Source organism: Asparagus officinalis, chromosome 5, assembly GCF_001876935.1.
Source record: "Asparagus officinalis chromosome 5, Aspof.V1, whole genome shotgun sequence".
Classification (NCBI taxonomy): domain Eukaryota; kingdom Viridiplantae; phylum Streptophyta; class Magnoliopsida; order Asparagales; family Asparagaceae; genus Asparagus; species Asparagus officinalis.
Genome location: NC_033798.1, coordinates 98,868,779 through 98,889,503, shown reverse-complemented (window position 1 = coordinate 98,889,503; position 20,725 = coordinate 98,868,779). Strand labels below are relative to the sequence as shown.

General features: G+C 31.0%; 1 protein-coding gene across 2 annotated transcripts in view; it reads right to left on the bottom strand.

Annotated features, from left to right (window-relative positions):
• LOC109840350 overlaps window positions 1–15,038 on the bottom strand; it is a 27,375-nt gene extending 12,337 nt beyond the window's left edge. Inside the window, exons 1-6 of one of the 2 annotated variants that reach the window (XM_020408959.1) lie at window positions 14,832–15,038; window positions 13,473–13,975; window positions 2,630–2,728; window positions 1,646–1,746; window positions 1,492–1,563; window positions 1,230–1,320 (exon numbers count right to left, since the gene is read on the bottom strand). In XM_020408959.1, the coding sequence (XP_020264548.1) occupies window positions 1,230–1,320; window positions 1,492–1,563; window positions 1,646–1,746; window positions 2,630–2,728; window positions 13,473–13,856 (747 nt within the window). In that variant the 5' untranslated portion in view covers window positions 13,857–13,975; window positions 14,832–15,038. The remainder of the gene's footprint in view (window positions 1–1,229; window positions 1,321–1,491; window positions 1,564–1,645; window positions 1,747–2,629; window positions 2,729–13,472; window positions 13,976–14,831) is intronic. The other variant, XM_020408960.1, reaches the window with a different exon arrangement.

Sequence of the window (20,725 nt, the reverse complement as noted above, 5' to 3'; positions counted from 1 at the left end):
ATGAACAAGGATGGGAATTTCAGTGCTATGAACACCTAAATGTCTAATTGACATCGGATGTAGGATTTGGAAAGTGCCTCAGACTGTATCTTATTAGATTAATTATTTGGATCAACGAACAAGTTTGATGGCATTCTATTGCATGTATGATATGCACAAGAACAAGTTTGATGACATTCTATTGCATGTATGATATGCACAAGGCACCAAATTGAATTTTCAATATCAGGTTTATAGCCAAACAGATAAATATCTGAGAACTGCTTCTTGTTTATTATGCTTACAAAGCTCTTGATTGCTTACTCGTAACTCTTCCAAACACACATCTATAAGAGACGAGATTTTCAAATTATTTTTTTCCTAAGCTACCCGCTAAGATGCTAAATACTGATAGGCGATAACTCTCAACTTTGTTACCTTATCACAGATTGATGGTTTAATGGTGAAAAAATTTTGCATTTTTCATAACATGGGTTACCTGGTTGTTTATTATTGTAATTTCTAGAATCTTAGCCTCTTAGTTGTACGTCTAAGTTCAAAATTGAAGATATTCAATAGGTTTCTAAATTTGTTTTAAATACTGTTCAGTATCCAGCACCTGTTTTGTTCCCAAAAATTTTAATAAGTTTCAAGTTAGTTGTAGTATTCTTTCCCCTACAATTGGTTGAGAATGAAATAGAACTTTAAAATGACTGATATATGTGAGGGCAACATATCTTAGTCAAAAGAACAGCTTCCTTCTGATGACTATATCCCCTTGGGACAGCATAAGATTGGCAGTAGATTAAGTAATAACTAGTTGATATTTCCAGAAGTGCTTCCACAGGATTTTCAAAGCAATGGAATCATGTAATTCAAATGCCATAAGAAAGATCTAGTAGCATTAATACAATTACTGCAAGTAAAAAGTTTTATTAGGTTGATTATTTCTAGTTTGTTGTTCAAATTCCCTAATTTAAGTGCAAAAAGGTGATTAGCAAATGGAAGGCAACTTCAGAATAAGAAACAGAGGGAAACTTTTCCCGTCAACCATACAGTCATGCCAAGATAATAGGCAATATATCAGAATAATCATTCACAAAAATCATCAGGACAATACCATAAACTGCGAGAGTTGCAAGGTGTTGTTTTCTCTGTCCTATTATCACATCAAAACTTTGTTACATCTGATTGTTTTTTGCATGGTCACATTTTATTAGATTGTTAAAAGGAATAGAAAATTGGCATACCTGTGCGCCTTTCCTCCAGTCTTTTCGTTCAATCTCAGGCAACATATGTTCAGTATATCTGCCACTACCATGTGGTCCGGGATCCTCAAAACTGAAAGTAAGGGTATGCACTTCAGCAAGAAAAAGAAAATGTTTGCAACTGATGCAAATAACTGAAGCTCATGTTACTATGGAACTGGAAGTAGATAGTTTGTACTAAGAATCAAACAATTCCTCCATGGTGAAGTTGATTGTTTCCGCATAGAAAACTAAGCCGGCTTACCAGTCAATAAAGCTGATATTTGTCTCCATCAAATAACTATATACATAGTCAAAGTTATGCAGCGGTACACAACTGTAATACAAGAGAGACAAATATTAGGATTGCTGACAAACAACACTAATACCCATGCAAATAAGCAGTTCAACACAATCACCTGTCAGAAAGTAAAACAAAATGCTGATTATCAGCATCTTCTAGAGCATTTGCCAAAAGTCTTCTCTCAGCATCAACCATGGAAATTTTTCCCCAGGACACCTGCATGTTAAATGCATAATAAATGTGCAAGTTCTACTTTAGGAATAAATATCAAGTAAGCAAGTACCTTAGATCCACCAGCTCATGCAAATCATTTCTCAACTGAATAAACTTTGACATGATAATTGTAATCCATATCGAGGCGACATCCACTAGATGCCACAGTGAACATAAAGTTACCATACTGCATAGATATTCATATTACCCTAGAGTGCCCTCTTCTGTAAATTTGTGGAGGTTAACAAGTCATTATCTACAAGACTGAATAAACTATTGAAGTGACAATTGTAATCTTGTTATTTGTGACAACATCAAGTAGATTGCACACTGAACAAAAAGTCGCCATCATGCTCAAGATAGTCACATGACAAGTAGAATGCCCTCCAGCGTAAATTTATGGAAGTTAACTAGTCAATATCTAAAATTATCAGAACTAAATAAAGCCAAATGGAAGCATTTTTATAATATCTCTTGCTTACTGGAAATATGGATATAACAGCTTTCTGAAACTAAAATTTACTTTAAATAAATATTCGACACAAGCCATAAAATCTCAAATTGAATTGGGACAATCAAGCAATCAGGCATGGTTTTCGTCTATGTTGAAGATTCATAGGTCTGCTTTTCAAACTTGAGAGTCTTGAGACTATCAACATAACTTTCTTACTGCATTCTTTATAGTTAAACTAGATTTTTAAAAAAGGCAGTATAATATAGATAGATATTTGAAAAAAAAATAGAAACAACAGGAAGCATGCATGATCTTCATTTTTCGTATTTCCTAATAGAAAATGTAGATTCGATAGAAAACCAAAGAACCATCTTGAGCTAATATTGACTGAGTAAAACATCAAGAAATGAGAAAGGTTCAAGAATCAAGAACCTTGTCACTGCGGATATCTCGTCCAATGAATAAAGAGCTCTCATGTACTGGTTTTTCTTTTGATGCATGTACATAAATAGAAAATCTCTCCTCATGGCCCTGTACATATATAGATTAGAAGTAAATGAGCAAAGAGATTGTCAGGCTATAGCAATGAATTAAATAGCAGGTCAACAGCAGATATCCAATGTTCTTTGCGCAAAAGAATAAAGTAGCACAATTCCTAGCTCTTCGTTGCAGGTTCATATACAAAAAAGACATTAATTATTGCTGATATACTTGCTTCTCTAGCAGGTTCGTTGGACCCTTGCCACAAAAGTATTACAACTGAATCAAAGAAAGACAAAGCTAATCTGAAGCATATTTTTCCCAAAGTAGATACAGAATGTACATGATATCTTTGGCGAAGAAAAAATTACTAATTATAATTAACTAACAAGGAAGATGGAGGTACAGCCAGCGCTTGTAAGTTTTAAGTAGTCTTTTTCAATCAGTGCAACCTCAAGAAGTTTAACTTAAACCATGTAGCTCTTTAAAACTGGGAACTATTCTTTCTAAATATGTCTTTTTCTAAGCTTGTTTAAATATAAACTTCTGATGCAACGTTCATGTGAAAATAACATTCAATAGTTTTATAACTTAACTGCTAAAAACATAAACTATGATGGTTATTTGGGTAACATCATCACATGGATCAATGTCAGAGGAAACTTCAACTGTTTATAATAAATTACCAGTTTTTTCTATTTTATGATCACTAAAACTCTTACCTATGTATGAGTCAAGTTATCTTTGTTGGCCTTCTTGTTTTGATGATGTTTAACAAACAATTTACTACTAATGTTGTTTGTCTAGTGTTTGTGCATTCCTATGTATTGTAGACAAACAACATTGTTGGAGGATGGATGGAATAGAGCTTCAACGATGATATCCAAAGGAGGTTGGCGGAATGTCGGATTGAAGCCTATACAACAATTCAAGCTAAAGATCAAGTTCAAGCTTCATTCGCACGTGTACCAAGTCAAGCTTAATTGAAGATCAAGATTGCTTGGGTAATGTAGTTTAGGATTTATATTATGTGTGTTAAGTACTCTAAGCTCAATTATCTATACACACACATTTTATTATTTTCCTTGTATATATATGTAGTCACATATATATACAACACAAGTTTTAGTTTTCATGTTTATAAATATGAAATTACATGTTTCATATTGTGATTTGGTTTATCTACTTAGATATGAAACAAATATATTTTCATATACATACTCATAGGTTTCTATTTGTGAAAACATTGTTTTCTGAGTTTATGGACTTAATAACAATCATATACATATTTTATTAAGTCTACAAAATCATTGTGCAAAGTTTCAAAACATGGTTTAGCCTAAATGTCAAAATTCATATGTTTACATTTTCATGTTTTGGACTTTGGACTAGTTTGTAAAATGATGATATTTTTTATTTGGGAAGTCCTTTTTCGAAACCAGTCGTTGTAGCATGTTTATTATCATGTCTACAATCATTCCCCAAAGTTTTACATTTTTCTGAATTTATTTGATATTTTTAAACAGTGTTTTCTCTAAAACCGATTTTTCTGGAAATGTCAGTTTTCGGTCGACCGGTACGGTCGACCGGTCAATTGACCATTCGTCAGTATTTTTCCAGAGAATCGTCGGTCGACCGGTCCGGTCGACCGAGAGCTCAAATCGGTCGGGTTTTTGCTGAGATTTCTAGTGGGTATATATACCCCATTGCTGATGTCTTTTCAAACTAACTAAGAGAGTTTTAAAACAAGTTTAAGAAAGTTTTAATCAAGGGTTTAAGTTTGTTTAAAGTGTGTTTATAAGCTTTTAAGCATTTGAGTGTTTCGGTTTTGTGAATCAATTCCACAAGAGCTTGAGGAGATTATCTATTGAAGTTTGAGCTTCCAACTATCATCCCTCCATCTCTTGTTATCAAATTGAGAAGTTTTCTAAACTCAAACTCTAGCTTTACATTTATATACTTGTTTGATTATCATTGTTCTTAAGCTAGATTTTATATTTGAGTTTAGTTGATTTGATTTTATCTCATTGTTACACACACCCACTTGAGCTTTTAGTATTTACATACATAGTATAGTTGGGTGGTGAGAGATTGTAACCTTGAGTTGTGCTTTCATTGTGTTCTCATCTATTGTAGAGAACAAATTTATATTTGTTACATTGTGAGTGTTGTAAGGTTTTCGGTGAGCTAGAAACCGAGTGTGTAGTGAGGTTTTCGGTGAGCTAGAAACCGAGTGTGAGGAGTGACGTTGATCGGTGAGCGTTGAAAACCGATACTGTGAGGTGTAAACGTTATTCGGGTGAACGTAGAAAACCCGGTTGATAGTGGATTTCTCCCCGGGAGTGGGGAGCGGAGACGTAGGACGGAAGGTCCGAACTCCGTGATCATATTGCTTGTTTGAGTGTGCTTTGGCGTTTGTGTTTATAATTCTTGTCGCCATTGTCATTAGCTCATTATTTATATGATCCACTATCTAGTTTATTTTGTTTACCCTTGTGTTAGTTTATATATCCTTGCATATATATATTTCATCATATAGGATATATCTCATTGTTTACATTGCTTATCCTAGTTCATATATCTTTTTGTATATCTATCTTGCAAGAATATAACTTGTTAATTAATTTTAATTGGCATTTAATCGGATTAGATTAGCATAAGACCCTAATCACCCCCCTCTAGGGTCTAACAATTGGTATCAGAGCTTGGTGCTCTTTGATTTAAGGTCTAATCGCCTTGAGTTAAAGATCCAAGTTATCTTATTTGTGCTAATCTTGTTTTGATTACATTTGCATCTTGCTTGCATATTTTTACAAATAATGAATATGAATGATGCATCTTGTTTAGGCTATGATTCTAGTGTTGCTCCTAGATTAGACAATTTTTTCTATGCCCAATGGTGTGTTAGATTTAAACTATTTGTTAGATCTAAACATTTTGATTTATGAAAAATTATAGATGATGCTTATATTGTGCCCATTTTGGAGAAATCCAAGTGGAATAAAAATGATCATCGCATGTTTACTATGAACAACATTTTGTTAGAATATTTGTTAAATGCTTTTAACTCATCTATGTCTAACAAGTTTGTTCATTTTGATAGTGCTTACACCTTATGGATATTTATAGAAGCACATCAAGGAGACTTGGAGGCGATCCGACAAGCTTTGGAGGATCCCGCTTCAAGTTCATGTGGAGCATCATGCACACGGCCACTAGGCGATAGCCCTAGTGAGGTTTGCGAGTTCGAAACAACTAATGATTTATCTAGTGATGAACTTGCGTGTGCTAGTGAAAAATTATTGCATGCCTTTGACAAATTGCAAAATGATTTCATTAATTTACAAAGCAAGCATGAAATTTTAAAATCCGATCATGAGTTGTTAGCATCTAAGTTTGAAACTATTTCTAATGAAAATGTGATCCTTAAAGAAAATAATGAAAAATTAAAATTGGATCATATCTCTTTAACCTCAAACGTTGCTAGTTTAACTCATGAAAGAGATAATGTCATGTTAGAAGTAAAGAACATACAAAATAACGCATTGATAACCATAAGAAACTTATGGACAAGTGTGCTAAGTCTAGTAAATCACCCACACACTATGCACACTTGTATAGCAAAGTTTACAAGTGCTCCATTTGTGGTCGTAAAGGCCATTTAACAAAATTTTACTATGATGCACAAAAACATAAGAATATTAATCCTTCTTGTGCATCTCATCAAGGTTCTTCATCACATGTACACACACATGCACATGCATCTATTTCTCATCATAAGCATGTTAATGTGTATAAATGTGATCTATGTGGTTTTGAAAAGAAAATCACGTTTGCCAAATGTTTCTAGTAGACCACAAGTGTTTGAATGTGATATTTGTGGTAGATTTGGCCATTTGGCTAAGTTTTGTTATGATTTGAAAAAATATTCAAACTTGCCAAATTGTTCAAGTAAACCACATTTGTTTAATAAGGTTTCTCATTTGCAAAATAAATTTAAAAGACAATCTTTAGTTGCAAATGATTTTCGTGCACGCTTACTTGGTCAACATAAGCAAATGCTTCCTTTCCATTGTACATATTACAATCGGAAGGGTCATTTGAATGAATATTGTTTTGACCGTGTTAGTGCACCATATGTGTCTAAGAGGGTTCATAACCCTAAGGCTTTGAGCTTTAATGATAGGGGTCATGTCCCTAAATCTTTTGGTACCAAGAGTTCTTGGGTACCAAAACAAATTTAAATTTTAAACCAAGAATTTTAGTATTCTTATTTTTCCTTTTCTTGGTTTTTGAAAATTATATCTTAAAATTTTTTTGTTATGAAAACAAATTTTCTTTGATCAAATTTTTGTTTTCATGATTATTTGTTTTGTTTTGATGAGAGGTTTGTACTTATATAACCCTCCGGGTTCATTTAGAATGATTATATGGGTTGAAACAAGCTTAAGAGCTTGATATATTGTTGCCTCTTTTAAAATTCTTTTGTTAGAGATTTTGTTTTGATCGATTTCTTTGAATTCATTATACTTCACTTATATGATGATATTTATGTGTTTGTGCTTATGGATCATCTATTCGTGCCTTATAATGTATTCTATGGAGTGGTTTGATCAAGTTATGTAAAGAAAATTTTTCTTTATTGATCAAACATTGTTTTTGAATATAAACCTTGATTTATGATTTCTTTTGGTTGAATTGTTTTCATTTGAAAACTTTTTGCATGATTCTCATGTTCCTCTTCTTTTGATTTCATAAATCTATTCTTTTATATGGTTTTTTATATTTTTTGTGGTAATGAGACACTATTTTTATATTGACATATTTATATGTGTTCTCATTCTCTTGTAAATATGTGAGTGATATTTAGCATATTCATCTATGCTTGCTCACATATGTTTGCCATGATCTTCATTTCATATTTCCATATGGCATTTTGATAGGGGGAGCAATCCCTATATCTTTCTATATGTTATACTCACCTATGCTTATTGATAGGGGGAGCCTTTGCTCTATATTGTGAGTATATCTATCTTGTTTGTTTATATGCATGTGAGTTATTATCTTGTATATGTTCATTTACTTCATGCATATACTTCTTTTTGTAAATTGTTTGTCATCATCAAAAAGGGGGAGATTGTTGGCCTTCTTGTTTTGATGATGTTTAACAAACAATTTACTACTAATGTTGTTTGTCTAGTGTTTGTGCATTCCTATGTATTGTAGACAAACAACATTGTTGGAGGATGGATGGAATAGAGCTTCAACGATGATATCCAAAGGAGGTTGGCGGAATGTCGGATTGAAGCCTATACAACAATTCAAGTTAAAGATCAAGTTCAAGCTTCATCCGCAACGTGTACCAAGTCAAGCTTAATTGAAGATCAAGATTGCTTGGGTAATGTAGTTTAGGATTTATATTATGTGTGTTAAGTACTCTAAGCTCAATTATCTATACACACACATTTTATTGTTTTCCTTGTATATATATGTAGTCACATATATATACAACACAAGTTTTAGTTTTCATGTTTATAAATATGAAATTACATGTTTCATATTGTGATTTGGTTTATCTACTTAGATATGAAACAAATATATTTTCATATACATACTCATAGGTTTCATTTTCTATTGTATTTGTGAAAATATTGTATTCTTAGTTTGTAGACTTTAATATCAGTTTATACATGTTTTACTAAGTCTATAAAAACATTTCACAAAGTTTCAAAAGTTGGTTTATGTCAAAACATCAAAATTCAAGTATCTCATATTTTCATGTTTTGGACTAGTTTGTAAAATGATGATATTTTTCATTTGGGAAGTCCTTTTTCGAAACCAGTCATTGTAGCATGTTTATTATCACGTCTACAATCATTCCCCAAAGTTTTACATTTTTTGGAATTTATTTGATATTTTTAAACAGGGTTTTAAAATCAGCTCTAAAACCGATTTTTCTAGAATGTCAGTTTTCGGTCGACCGGTACGGTCGACCGGTCAATTGACCATTCGTCAGTATTTTTCCAGAGAGTCATCGGTCGACCGGTCCGGTCGACCGAGAGCTCAAATCGGTCGACCGACAGAATTTCCGGTCGACCGACAGGGTTTTAAAATCAGAAAATCAACTTTCAAACATGTTTTCTCATATGTTAGTTTACGGTCAACCGCCACGGTCGACCGCGTCTTTTATTTTCCCTGTGGAGCCATCAACAACATTCGCGATCGACCGTCATGGTCGACCGTCAGCTCGAAAATTCCCACGGTCGACCGTCTAACTTTTTGGAAATTTCTCAGGCTAGAAAGTGGCTTACGATCGACTGCGAAAATTTCACGGTCGATCGCCGTTCACCCCAACAATCATTTTGGTACAGAATTAGATTTTTGATTCTTGGACCTTTTGGTCTTTTCCTTTAGGGTTTTGGCTGAGATTTTGGGAGGCTATATATACCCCCTTGCTCTCATATTTCATGGACAACAATGAGAATATTTTAAACAAGTTTAACAATGGTTTTAAAGTTTGTTTTGTGTGTTTTAAAAGAGTTTGGTTTTGTGAAGACTGTTTCACAAGTGGAGGAGATCATCTATATTGTTTGGGCTTCATCTTAATCCATCTCTCCATCTTATTTTTTCAGAGAAGAATTTCTAAACTCATATCTAGCTTTACATTTGCATATTTGTTTTGATTATCATTCTTTAAAGCTAGTTTTTATATTGAGTTTAGATTTGATTATATTATCTCATTGTTACACACACCCACTTGAGCTTTTAGTATTTACATACATAGTATAGTTGGGTGGTGAGAGATTGTAACCTTGAGTTGTGCTTTCATTGTGTTCTCATCTATTGTAGAGAACAAATTTATATTTGTTACATTGTGAGTGGTGTAAGGTTTTCGGTGAGCTAGAAAACCGAGTGTGTTGTGAAGTTTTCGGTGAACTAGAAAACCGATTGTGAGGAGTGACGTTGATCGGTGAGCGTTGAAAACCGACACTGTGAGGTGTAAACGTTATTCGGGTGAACGTAGAAAACCCGGTTGTGATAGTGGATTTCTCCCCGGGAGTGGGGAGCGGAGACGTAGGACGGAAGGTCCGAACTCCGTGATCATATCTTGTGTTTGAGTGTGCTTTGGCGTTTATTTATACTTGTGTTTATAATTCTTGTCGCCATTGTCATTAGCTCATTATTTATATGATCCACTATCTAGTTCATATTGTTTACCCTTGTGTTAGTTTATATATCCTTGCATATATCATATAGTATACCTCTTTGCTAGGATATATCACCTTGTGTATATTGCATATTCTTGCACTTAACTATTTGTATATCTATCTTGCAAGAATATAACTTGTTAATATATTAATTGGCATAAAATCGGATTAGATTAGCATAAGACCTTAATCACCCCCCTCTAGGGTCTAACAATCTTAAGATACAGTTTGTATCTTAGAGTACATTATATCCTACAATAAATTAACTTGAAGTGTACCTGAGGTAAAACCTGAAGAAATTTTAGCTTCAATTACGGTTTGCGGATTGCAAAAATGATATAATCTTTCAATAAAAGAAAATGAACAAATCTGAAATACACCATTGGCAATAGAGACAAATATAAAATTCACCACTATGCTCAACTTTCCTTCACCGCTCACTGTTGAGAAGGTAATCGATTACTTGGAACTTGCTTAAAATCTCACTTCCCAACCCAATGAGCCACGACCAAAAAATTGAAAGTCAGAAAGGTACATTCCCCTTCCTCATTTTCTTTTGTGTCTATGCCGACTTTTGCATTTCCCCAACATATGGACAAGAAGTTGCTTTTGCCTCACCATGATCCAGTAGTATTTTCCTAAGTTTGGTGTTCCCATTGCTGTGTTATTTTCAATAGTATATTCCCAGATACAGTTCCTAATTTCATTTTCTAGTTGAGCTCGTTTAAAGAAAAACATGCATTATAAGGTAATTAAACATTGTGGAACAGTGCCCTATTGGATCTTCTTCTACTTTTTTCTCCTTTCATCATATTTTCCTAATTTTTATGTTCCTGATAGTGGACTATTTCCCCTTTCTGGATGAAAAAACTGAATAGTATGTTTCCAAATATAATACATGTTTTCCATTTCCTAGTTTAGCTTGTTTAGAGAACAATGAGCATTCTAAATATCTCTGAAGAGTGATCTATTAGACCTCCTTTACTTTTTCTCTTTTCTTTCGTACTAATGTTAAGTATTTTACATTATCTTTTAATAAAGTTTGATTTTGTAAATTATTTTAGTAAAATAACCTAAGTATTGGTTAATGGATGAGATGTCCCATAATAGAATGGAATGGAAGAATATGATTCATGTAGCGACCCTAAACATTTGGAATAAAGGCTTTAATGATAACGATGATGTTGTTGTAAATTTAAGTTGACAGTAGTCATTAAATGTCACATCTCATGTTTGTCAACATTTATAGCTTGATATTAACCTTGATTTATAGTTTAACTATCTCACTTCATGTTTCAATTGATTTGATTCAGTTGATTTATAGGGAAGCAAGTTGTCTACCTATTTTTTGGGTTATCAAGTGTTCTGTGCTATAAGTTTGAAATATTTGCTTGATAAAAGTTGCACAGCCTATTACCTATTCAGATATGGAATTATTCACCTTACAATACAACAAGTGATACAAGAAACATTGAAAATTCAAAACAATAGCATACAGGTATCCCAATTTGGCATCCTTGTTCATTATAAAAGAATTCCCTTAACTGATATGTGTGGGGCGTTTCTAATATCATTATGAAAGAATTCCCTTTCGTGATCTCTGCATATTTCAAAGATGTAATAATTCTGTGATATATTTCAATAATATCTACCAGTTAAGCATATAAATAAATACCTTAAATTAAATCCTTGTATATTACACTTATACATTCTACAGCAACACTTTGAGACATTGTAGGCTTTAGGTCTTAAATACTAATTAAAAGATTATAAAGGAGTTTCTATATACATTATTGAAACACTTCCGAACCTGGATAATCTTGAAATAAGATAGTCCAAGCAACTAAAAGGAACATTCATAATTTGACCTCGGGAATACTTATGATTGTACTAGCAATTTTACCACTTATACACTAGCTCCGTTTGGATGTCATGGTGTTTTACTTGTTTCCACGGTGTTTTTGCCAAAAACAATATACCATGCGTTTGGAAACCATGGTGTTTTTTGAGCTAAATCATCCTCAAACCAAAAACACAACACTTATTTCAAAACACCTAAAATGTGTTTTAAGTTGGGTGTTTTGATTTTGAGTTTGAGAATGTGTTAATATAATATTTAACATAATATATTAAATGTAATTAATATATAGTTATTATCAACATGCTTATTATACTATATTATACTATTCTATAATATACTATATTATAGTTAATCTAATATATAAGTAATATTAATTAAATAATATAAAATATAATAAATAAAATATCTTATATAACAATATAATAACATATTAATTACTAGAATTTAATATGTTAACAATGTATTATATAATAATAAAATATAGTAAAATATAAATAAACTAATAAAAAATAATAACAAATTTATTGATAAATAATAATAATATAGTAATGATATAATAATATACTACACAATAGCATAATCGCTATAATATAATTAACTTTTTAATAAATAAATTGTAATAAATTAATAATTATAAAATGTTATATAATAGTAACATATTTAAAAATATAATAATAATATATTGTATAGTAAATGTAATATAATATATAAAATCTTAATATATTATATAATAAATAAAATAATTTATTGCTAACAAATAATAGTAAAAATAATATATTCATAATTTTATATATTTATTTATATAATAAATTATTAATATATTATTAAATTACTATTATAAACTCTTAACATATTAAAGACGCATAATATATTTACATAATATTAAATATTTTTAATGTTTAATTTATTAAACATAACTAGTAATGGCATAATATTAACATTATAAATAATATTATATTATATGAATAATAGTAATTATATATATTATAATAGTATAATATTATTAATAATTAAATAACATATTATGAAAATACTTAATATAATATATAACAATAACAAATTGATATACCAAATAATTATATATATAATTATTTAAAATAATATATGTAATAATTATAATATAATTAAGGCTCATAAGAAAATATAATATTATAATACATTATACAACTTTATATTGCATTATATTTAATAATTCTAATACTATAATAATGTAAACAAAATATTTTAACATTTTATTTACAATATATTTTATTATAATTAATATATTAATAATATGTTTAATATAAATGTTATAATGAGTCAAACTAGTATTGATAAAAAATACTTAACATGGTGTTTTGAAAACGTTTGAAGGGAAAAACACAACACCATGGTGTTTTTTTACAAAAACACAAAAAAAACACAATGGTACCCAAACGAAGCCTTATAACTATCGATCATTGAACATCCTTCCATATCTAAACATTTGTAAACTGATAACCTGAAAGCAATAAACTCTCACCATATGTGAAGGAAAGCTCATGCTTTGTCTAATGTGCAAAACCTAGGCATAGATCTAGAAGCACAATCCATCTGTCATTTTCATATAGATGAATGGGAAACCATAATCCACAACACTTTGTGCATTATAATACTTGAAACTTGAAACAACAGCATGATAACATAAGAATTTAAATCACAATCAAATAAAACGAGAGCGATTGTTGAAAAAAGTTGAGTAATATACCAAAAGGAACTTCTCCCATAATTTTTCAAATGGCAATGAACCTGGTGTCAAGAACATGAAGGCAATCTTTGGATTCTTTGATTGAACGGATGGCATCGAAATAATATCTCTGGCAACAATACGGGCAGCAAGCTCGTCATCAGTATATTCTCTAGCTGGTTCGGGAGGAAGCCAGTCCTTGAAAGGACTACAGACGTTCGAGGACAAGAAGTAGCAAGCCGAGAAACTTTGTGGCGGGTAAATATAAGCCCCAATTAGGGACAAGCACACCAAGCAAAGCAAGACAATGATCCAAATAGGTCTTTTCGATGGAGGTCTGTGGCGCGGTGTAGGCATTATTTGTATATCTGTGGTGCCTATCGACCACGCCTTTGATGACTTCATTTAGAATACCGTAACAGCAAGATCATCTCCATCTATGTAGTCTTCAAAAATATAACCCTATACGGCACCTATTTGGTATAAATCTAACAGTGAACTCTTCCCAATGTCTTTAAAAAAATCTGAAACACCAAATAAAACAACATCTAATATATATATCATATCTCAGCATTTCCCTCTACAAAATTTAAAAGCTAGAGTTATAGTTTTTAAATTAAATCTTTTATTAAATTGATATGCTTGCTGCAAGAAAATGAGGTCGAAAGAAAGTTGATGAACCACCAAAAGTAAGTTAAAAATAAAAAAAATTATAACAAACATCAAACAGAAAAAACAACAGAATTCACGGATTGTGAGAGAAATTAATTCTTCGATTTTTCAGTGACCGGAAACTTTTACCTAACCTTTTCAGAAAACAAGATGCAAACAACAAAAGGGGAGAGAAAAAAAATTAAAAGATAGGGTTTAAGCTAGTTCTTCTATCTTATATTCTTGTTGTTGTTTTCTCCAGCAATATTTTCAAACAGTGGCTCCTTAAAGTCATTTACTAGTAATCTTAACGCCACTCTCTCATTCAATTCAAAAACGTCTCAAAAGTAAACATCGAAATTATTAGATCAAATTCAAATGAATTTTGAACTAAAAATAACAGAAGAAAATAAAAAGATCAAAACCTAACCTTTTCAAAAAAAACACAAAAAACAAAAACAAAAATGCAAACAGCAAAAGTGGGGGAAAATAAAGATAGGGTTTAAGCTACTACCCTTAAATTAAATCCTTGCTACAGTTTTTTATTTTCCAGCAACATTTTCAAACAGCAGCTCATTAAACTCATTTGTTTACTGCTAATCTTAATGTCACTCTCATTCAATTTAAAACATCAAGTCTATTAATTTGAGCTAAAACCTAAGCAATCGACAAAAAAATCGAAGTAATTTGAACTGGAAATTGAGTCAAAAGGTCAAATAAAAAGAGCACCTTTAAGATCGGAGGCGAGAAAAGAGGGGAGAAGAGGGAGATCTGGATCCTGTTAGCGATCTGATAGGGCAAACAGCAGCAGAGAACAGCCAATCAGAAATCAGAAAGCGGAGAGTTTTTAAATTGGCTGTTGCTATTAATAGAAAATTATTTTATTTTAAGGAAGAGCCGAAGAGGGGGTTTGTTTTCTTTGTTCTGTCTCTCATCGATCGGTGTTTGCGCTAAATAATAGCAATTTATTGTAGCTGTAATAAAATAGCCATTTTCACCCTGCCTTTCTTAGAATTTGAAAGTTGGACATCAACGGGCTCCATTATTGGCAAAACTCTCTGTTTGGCAACTAACTAAAATTGAAATTAACTTAGAGCTTTAGATTTGCACCTATAGTGCAAGAAAGTTAAGGAAACATAGGATAAGTTATGTTAAATAAAAGTAAGGAAATATGTAAAACTTGTTTGAGAAATTAATAAGGAGAGTCAAGGAAAACTTATTTCACCCCATTTGGAAGTCTAATAAAGTGAGGCAAAGATAAGAAAATATATAAAAATTTATATAAATACCTTAAATGTTATTTTATCCCTTTAAATCTCATCTTGATATAGGTGGCACAATTGCCTTTGTACATTAATATTTTTTTAAGAGTTATATTCTTCTAACTTCCCCTTCATTACATCCCAATTTTGGGGGAACAAAATTTAAATTATTTCCCTTCCCATTACCTTAACTTCCTCCTCATTAACTATCTCAAATGATTTCTGAAACAAGGATAATGTATCTCGTACTTACCCTTTACTTATATTACCCCAATCTAAACAAGCTTTTCAATTTCATAAAACCGGTTTGCAATTAGATTAGAGGACAAAAAAAATCATACTCCCTTTAAAAGTATGAGTTTAGGAAATGCTTTCCATGGTCAATATTATCCTTTAATAATTTGAATATTTCATTGAAATCTTAATCTATCATAATCATAATTATATCATAAACTAATCTCACGTGAACTATCTATAGCTCAACAATTTAAAAAATAATATCAATAAAATATATAAAACAGCTTTATGGCATTAGTTTGATAAGGTAAAGAAATTTTTTTATATAACATACTATAATACATGAAGTATTGCAAACAACCTCAAAAAGTTTTAAAATTGCACAAAATACCCTTAAAGTTTAAAATTATTAAAAAAGCATTACGACATTTCAAAACCAAAAACAACAAACATGAAATTAAGAAACTAACAGCAACCTGCGAGGAATCTAAAATTTGTAGTTAACACCCTCAATTTCTTAAAAATTATAGAAACACTCTCAATAGTTCATATTATAAACAAGTACCCTGAAATTCTAAAATTTTAAAACTTCCAAACAACATAGATGAATTCACGGGATTTTCATAATGCATCTGAAAGATTCTAACATTTCAAAACTTAAAACAACAAATATAAAATTAATAAATTAACAAAATATAAAATTAATAAATTAACAATAGTCTTTGAAGAATTTAAAATTTTAGATTAACATCCTCAATATCAAAAATTATAGAAATACCCTCAAAAAGTTCAAATTATCAAAAAACACCTTAAAATTCTAAAATCTTAAAACTTGAAAATAACATTAATGGATTCAATAGATTACCATTAGGCACCTAAAATTTTAAAATTTGCCAAAACTAACCTCAAAGTTATAAAAATTACAAAAAAATCCTTCAAAAGTTAAAAATCATAAAAACTCTAAATTTTCAAAATTTATAACCAATACAAATCAGATCTGAAAACTATTTGCAGACCACTAAAATCTATTTTTTTTTAAATAACTCAAAATTTTAATAATTGTAAAAAGCACACTCGATATTTTAAAGTTGCAAGAAATATCTTGATATTTGAAAATTACCACCAACAAATGAAACATAGAAGCGAGAACTACCAAACTTAAAAAATAATTTTTTTTTAAAAGACACTCCCAAAGTTTTAAAAATTACAAATCACGCCCTCAAAGTTCAAAACCACAAAAAGGGCTGAAATTTCAAAACTTAGCAAAAAGAAAGCGTGTTGTTTAGTAATTTTCATTAAGAGTTTAATATATATATATATATTTATATATATATATATATATAATAATATTAATATATACTATACATATATATATGAGATTAATGGGTATCCTTGTCATAAGGAGGAGGGGATTTCCTCCTTGACGCCTCTAAAATCACATGATTGAGCGACATTGTGGATGATCCGGCTTCGTTGAACTTGATCTACATATTCTAAAATCCCAACACACCAAGTTTGGGGTGAACCCGTCGTCGTTTTGACCCTTCATTCACTCGTATCAATTTTAACGGTTTTGAATGAATAGAACTTTTCACATGGCTCGATGAGGGTGCCAAACGACGACGGATTCACCCAAACTTGGTGTGGTTGGGGTTTTAGGAATATGTAGATCAAGTCAACGGAGGGCGGATCATCCATAATGTCGCTCAATCATGTGATTTTAGAGGCGTCAAGGAGGAAATCCTCCTATGATAAGGATACCCATTAATCTCATATATATATATATATATACACACACACACACACACACACACACATCACACACAACACACACCAACACATCCATACAATAATTAAAAATAGTCTATGTTGATGGCGGTAAGAAAAGCAATAAGAATTGATTAAAAATATCGGGTTAAGGAATAAAAATTTAAAAAATATATGATAGCTTAAAAATTATTGATGCTGGTAAGAAAAGCAATAAGAATTGATTAAAAATATCAGGTTAAGGAATAAAAATTTAAAAAAATATATGATAGCTTAAAAATTATCATCATTGTAAAAATCAAAGTAACTACATATAATTTTACTAAGAATTCGAAGCAGGAAAAATACATAAGTAATGTTATTTGATAAAAGATTAAATCCATGAAAGTGATAAAAGACTGTAATATAATAACTTAGTATTAATTGATTATAATTTAGAAATAATAATCTCTAATGTTAATAATATTTATAGAGTAAAAGAATATAAGGAATTGCATATAGAGAAACTATCGGAGTATTCAGAGATATCCTTAAAGAGAATTAAACTATTTTTATTTCAAATGGGAAAGTGAAAGAAATAAATCTAAAATTCAGAAAACGTATAAGTTACAACTACCAAATTTAAAAATAATATTTTTTTAAAGAAAATCCCAAAGTTTTAAAAATTGCAAGTCACACCCTCAAAGTTCAAAACCACAAAAAGGGTTGAAAGTTTAAAATTTGGCAAAGAAAATCGCAATTGTTTGGTATTCTTTCATTAAGATGTGTGTGTGTGTGTGTGTATGTGTATTAATTTAGGGTTCACCAACCCTTTCAGCATCTAAAAATAGTCTAAGTTGATGCTTGTCAAAAAAGCAATAAGAATTGATTAAAAACACCCAGGTAAGGAATAAAAATTTGAAAAATATATGATAGCTTAAAAACTATCGTCACTATAAAAATCAAAATAACTATATATAATTTTACTAAGAAGTCAGAGTAGCAAAAATACATAAGTAACATTAATTGATAGAAGATTAAATCCATAAAACTGATTAAATACTATAATATAATAGCTTAGCATTAAATAATTATAATTTAGAACAGTAATCTCTAATGTTAATAATATTTATAGAGTAAAATAATACAAGTAATTGCATGTAAAACCCCAAAAATTTGAGATAATATAATTAATATGTGATTAATTATTATAAGTGGATATTTATGAGATAAATATCATTAAATAGTGTATGAGTACACTAACAAGTGTTTTGAGTATAAACGAGTTCATACAATGAGATAAATATCATTAAATAGTGTATGAGTACACTAACAAGTGTTTTGAGTATAAACGAGTTCATACATGAGAATAGAACGAGTAGTACACTAACAAGTGTTTTGAGTATAAACGAGTTCATACATGAGAATAGAACGAGTCAAAAACATACACGAAGACCAAATCTTGAGAAACTAGAATTTCCTAGGCGAAACCTGTATCATGTTTTCCTTTTTCAACCTGGTTTCAGGTATTTAGAGGCCCATGTTCGTTTCTCTGATATATATATATCATATTTTCATGAGGTTTTCAGTATTATTTCATACTTTTGAAACCCTAGCAGCCACCTAACAATTCTACTAACCCTAAGATGATTTTTGAAAGAGTTTAAGGGCATTTGGAGCTGGATTTCAGTTTGTTTTGGATTTTGGCTTGGAGATCTACATTGGCATTGCATCTTGCACGTTTTTTAATAAGTCTCGGGCGAGTTTCATCTCTACTAACCCTACTCTCATGTTTCTAGATGTTTTTAATGAGTTTTAATGTGATTTTATTGAGCCTAATCGACTAATTTGAGTATAAAAGCAATCCTTTTGTATTATATGAATAAAGACCAGGTCTTTCCGTGTTTAAAAGATAAAGAACGATTTTACAGAGATGTTTTAAGACCTAAAAGTATTTAACAATGTTGTTTAACTGAGTTTTGATAATTTATTCTTTGTATCGACGTTTCGTGCATGTTTAAGAGTTTAAATATGATTTTTATGCGATTAATCATGTTTCACACATGAAATAATTTCCTGAACTGTTAATCTGATGTTTATAATGTTCTATACAAGTTTTATGATTTATTAACCAAGTTAGATCACGAAAAACACGCACGAACACAGGTATCAAAAAGCCTGCAGTGCAGGCTGCTGTTTGATGTCCGGTCGACCGCCGCTTATGTGCGGTCGACCGCGTGCTAGGACGAAGCTTGGGTAGCTTCTGGACCATAACGTGGTCAACCGCTGCTTTATCATGGTCGACCGCTAGTCAGGCAGAAACATGTGCATGTTATTGACTCCTGTTTCTATTTTTGAGCGATTTTCTCGATCTTTTCAAGTTATACTATGGTACTTATGAGCTGTTTGAGCAACTGTGGTGTTGGTGAACACCAGATATTAACACCTACATCGAGAATTATGCATGTACACTTAGTATGTATTGTTTTGACATGTTTTGTCGAGATATTTGACACACGTTAAGTTGATGAAAGTGAAATAGTATATGATAAAGCATTGCTCATCATTTATGGATGCTCAGTGTGGTTGTTTATCCTGTAATGAGACCTCGGTAGTACCACACTAAGAGTATTTGGTTGTTTTTCCCATAATGAGACCTTAGTGGTACCAAATACTCGAAGGTAATCGGTGTATTTTCCGGGTTGGGCTGATGTGCTTATTCACCGTTGTACGATCATCTGGAAGCAAATCGAAATAAGGAGATAAAACCTATTACCGTATAATGATTGAGTAAGGAAGTTAAACTCACATGTTATTGTATGAACCTTACAAGAGTATCGTTATCTCATGTAGTCGGAATAAGGAGATAAAACCTATTGCCGCAGAGTGATTGGGTAAGAACCTTACAAGAGTATCACTATTACAAGTAGAGATGTAAACATATATACAGTTATAGTTTGCTTCCATTATAGATTACCTAAGAGTAGGGTATATCTTTGATACGTGGCATACATGATATGGCCTATTGTAGTTTTGAGTTGGATAATACTTCCTTATGATTATGTCAACTACCCGAGGGTAGTTCGAGATGTGATTTTGGTTCTAGATGATTAAGGTTTGGAGTATTTTTCTTCTTTTATGTATTGTATTTTATTCATAAAATTGGAATTGGTATTTAGAAATTTATAATTTTGGACATGGTATATACATAAGGGTTTCCTTGTTTGGATTATTTCGGTCGATGTACTTATTCTCATGTTGTGGATTTCTAAATACCAATCTCCATTTAGAGTTATATGAATGATTTTATACTTATATGTACTAATTCTATTTTCTTATATATTCCTACCCCTTTCCCCTGGGGGCAGTGAAGATAAT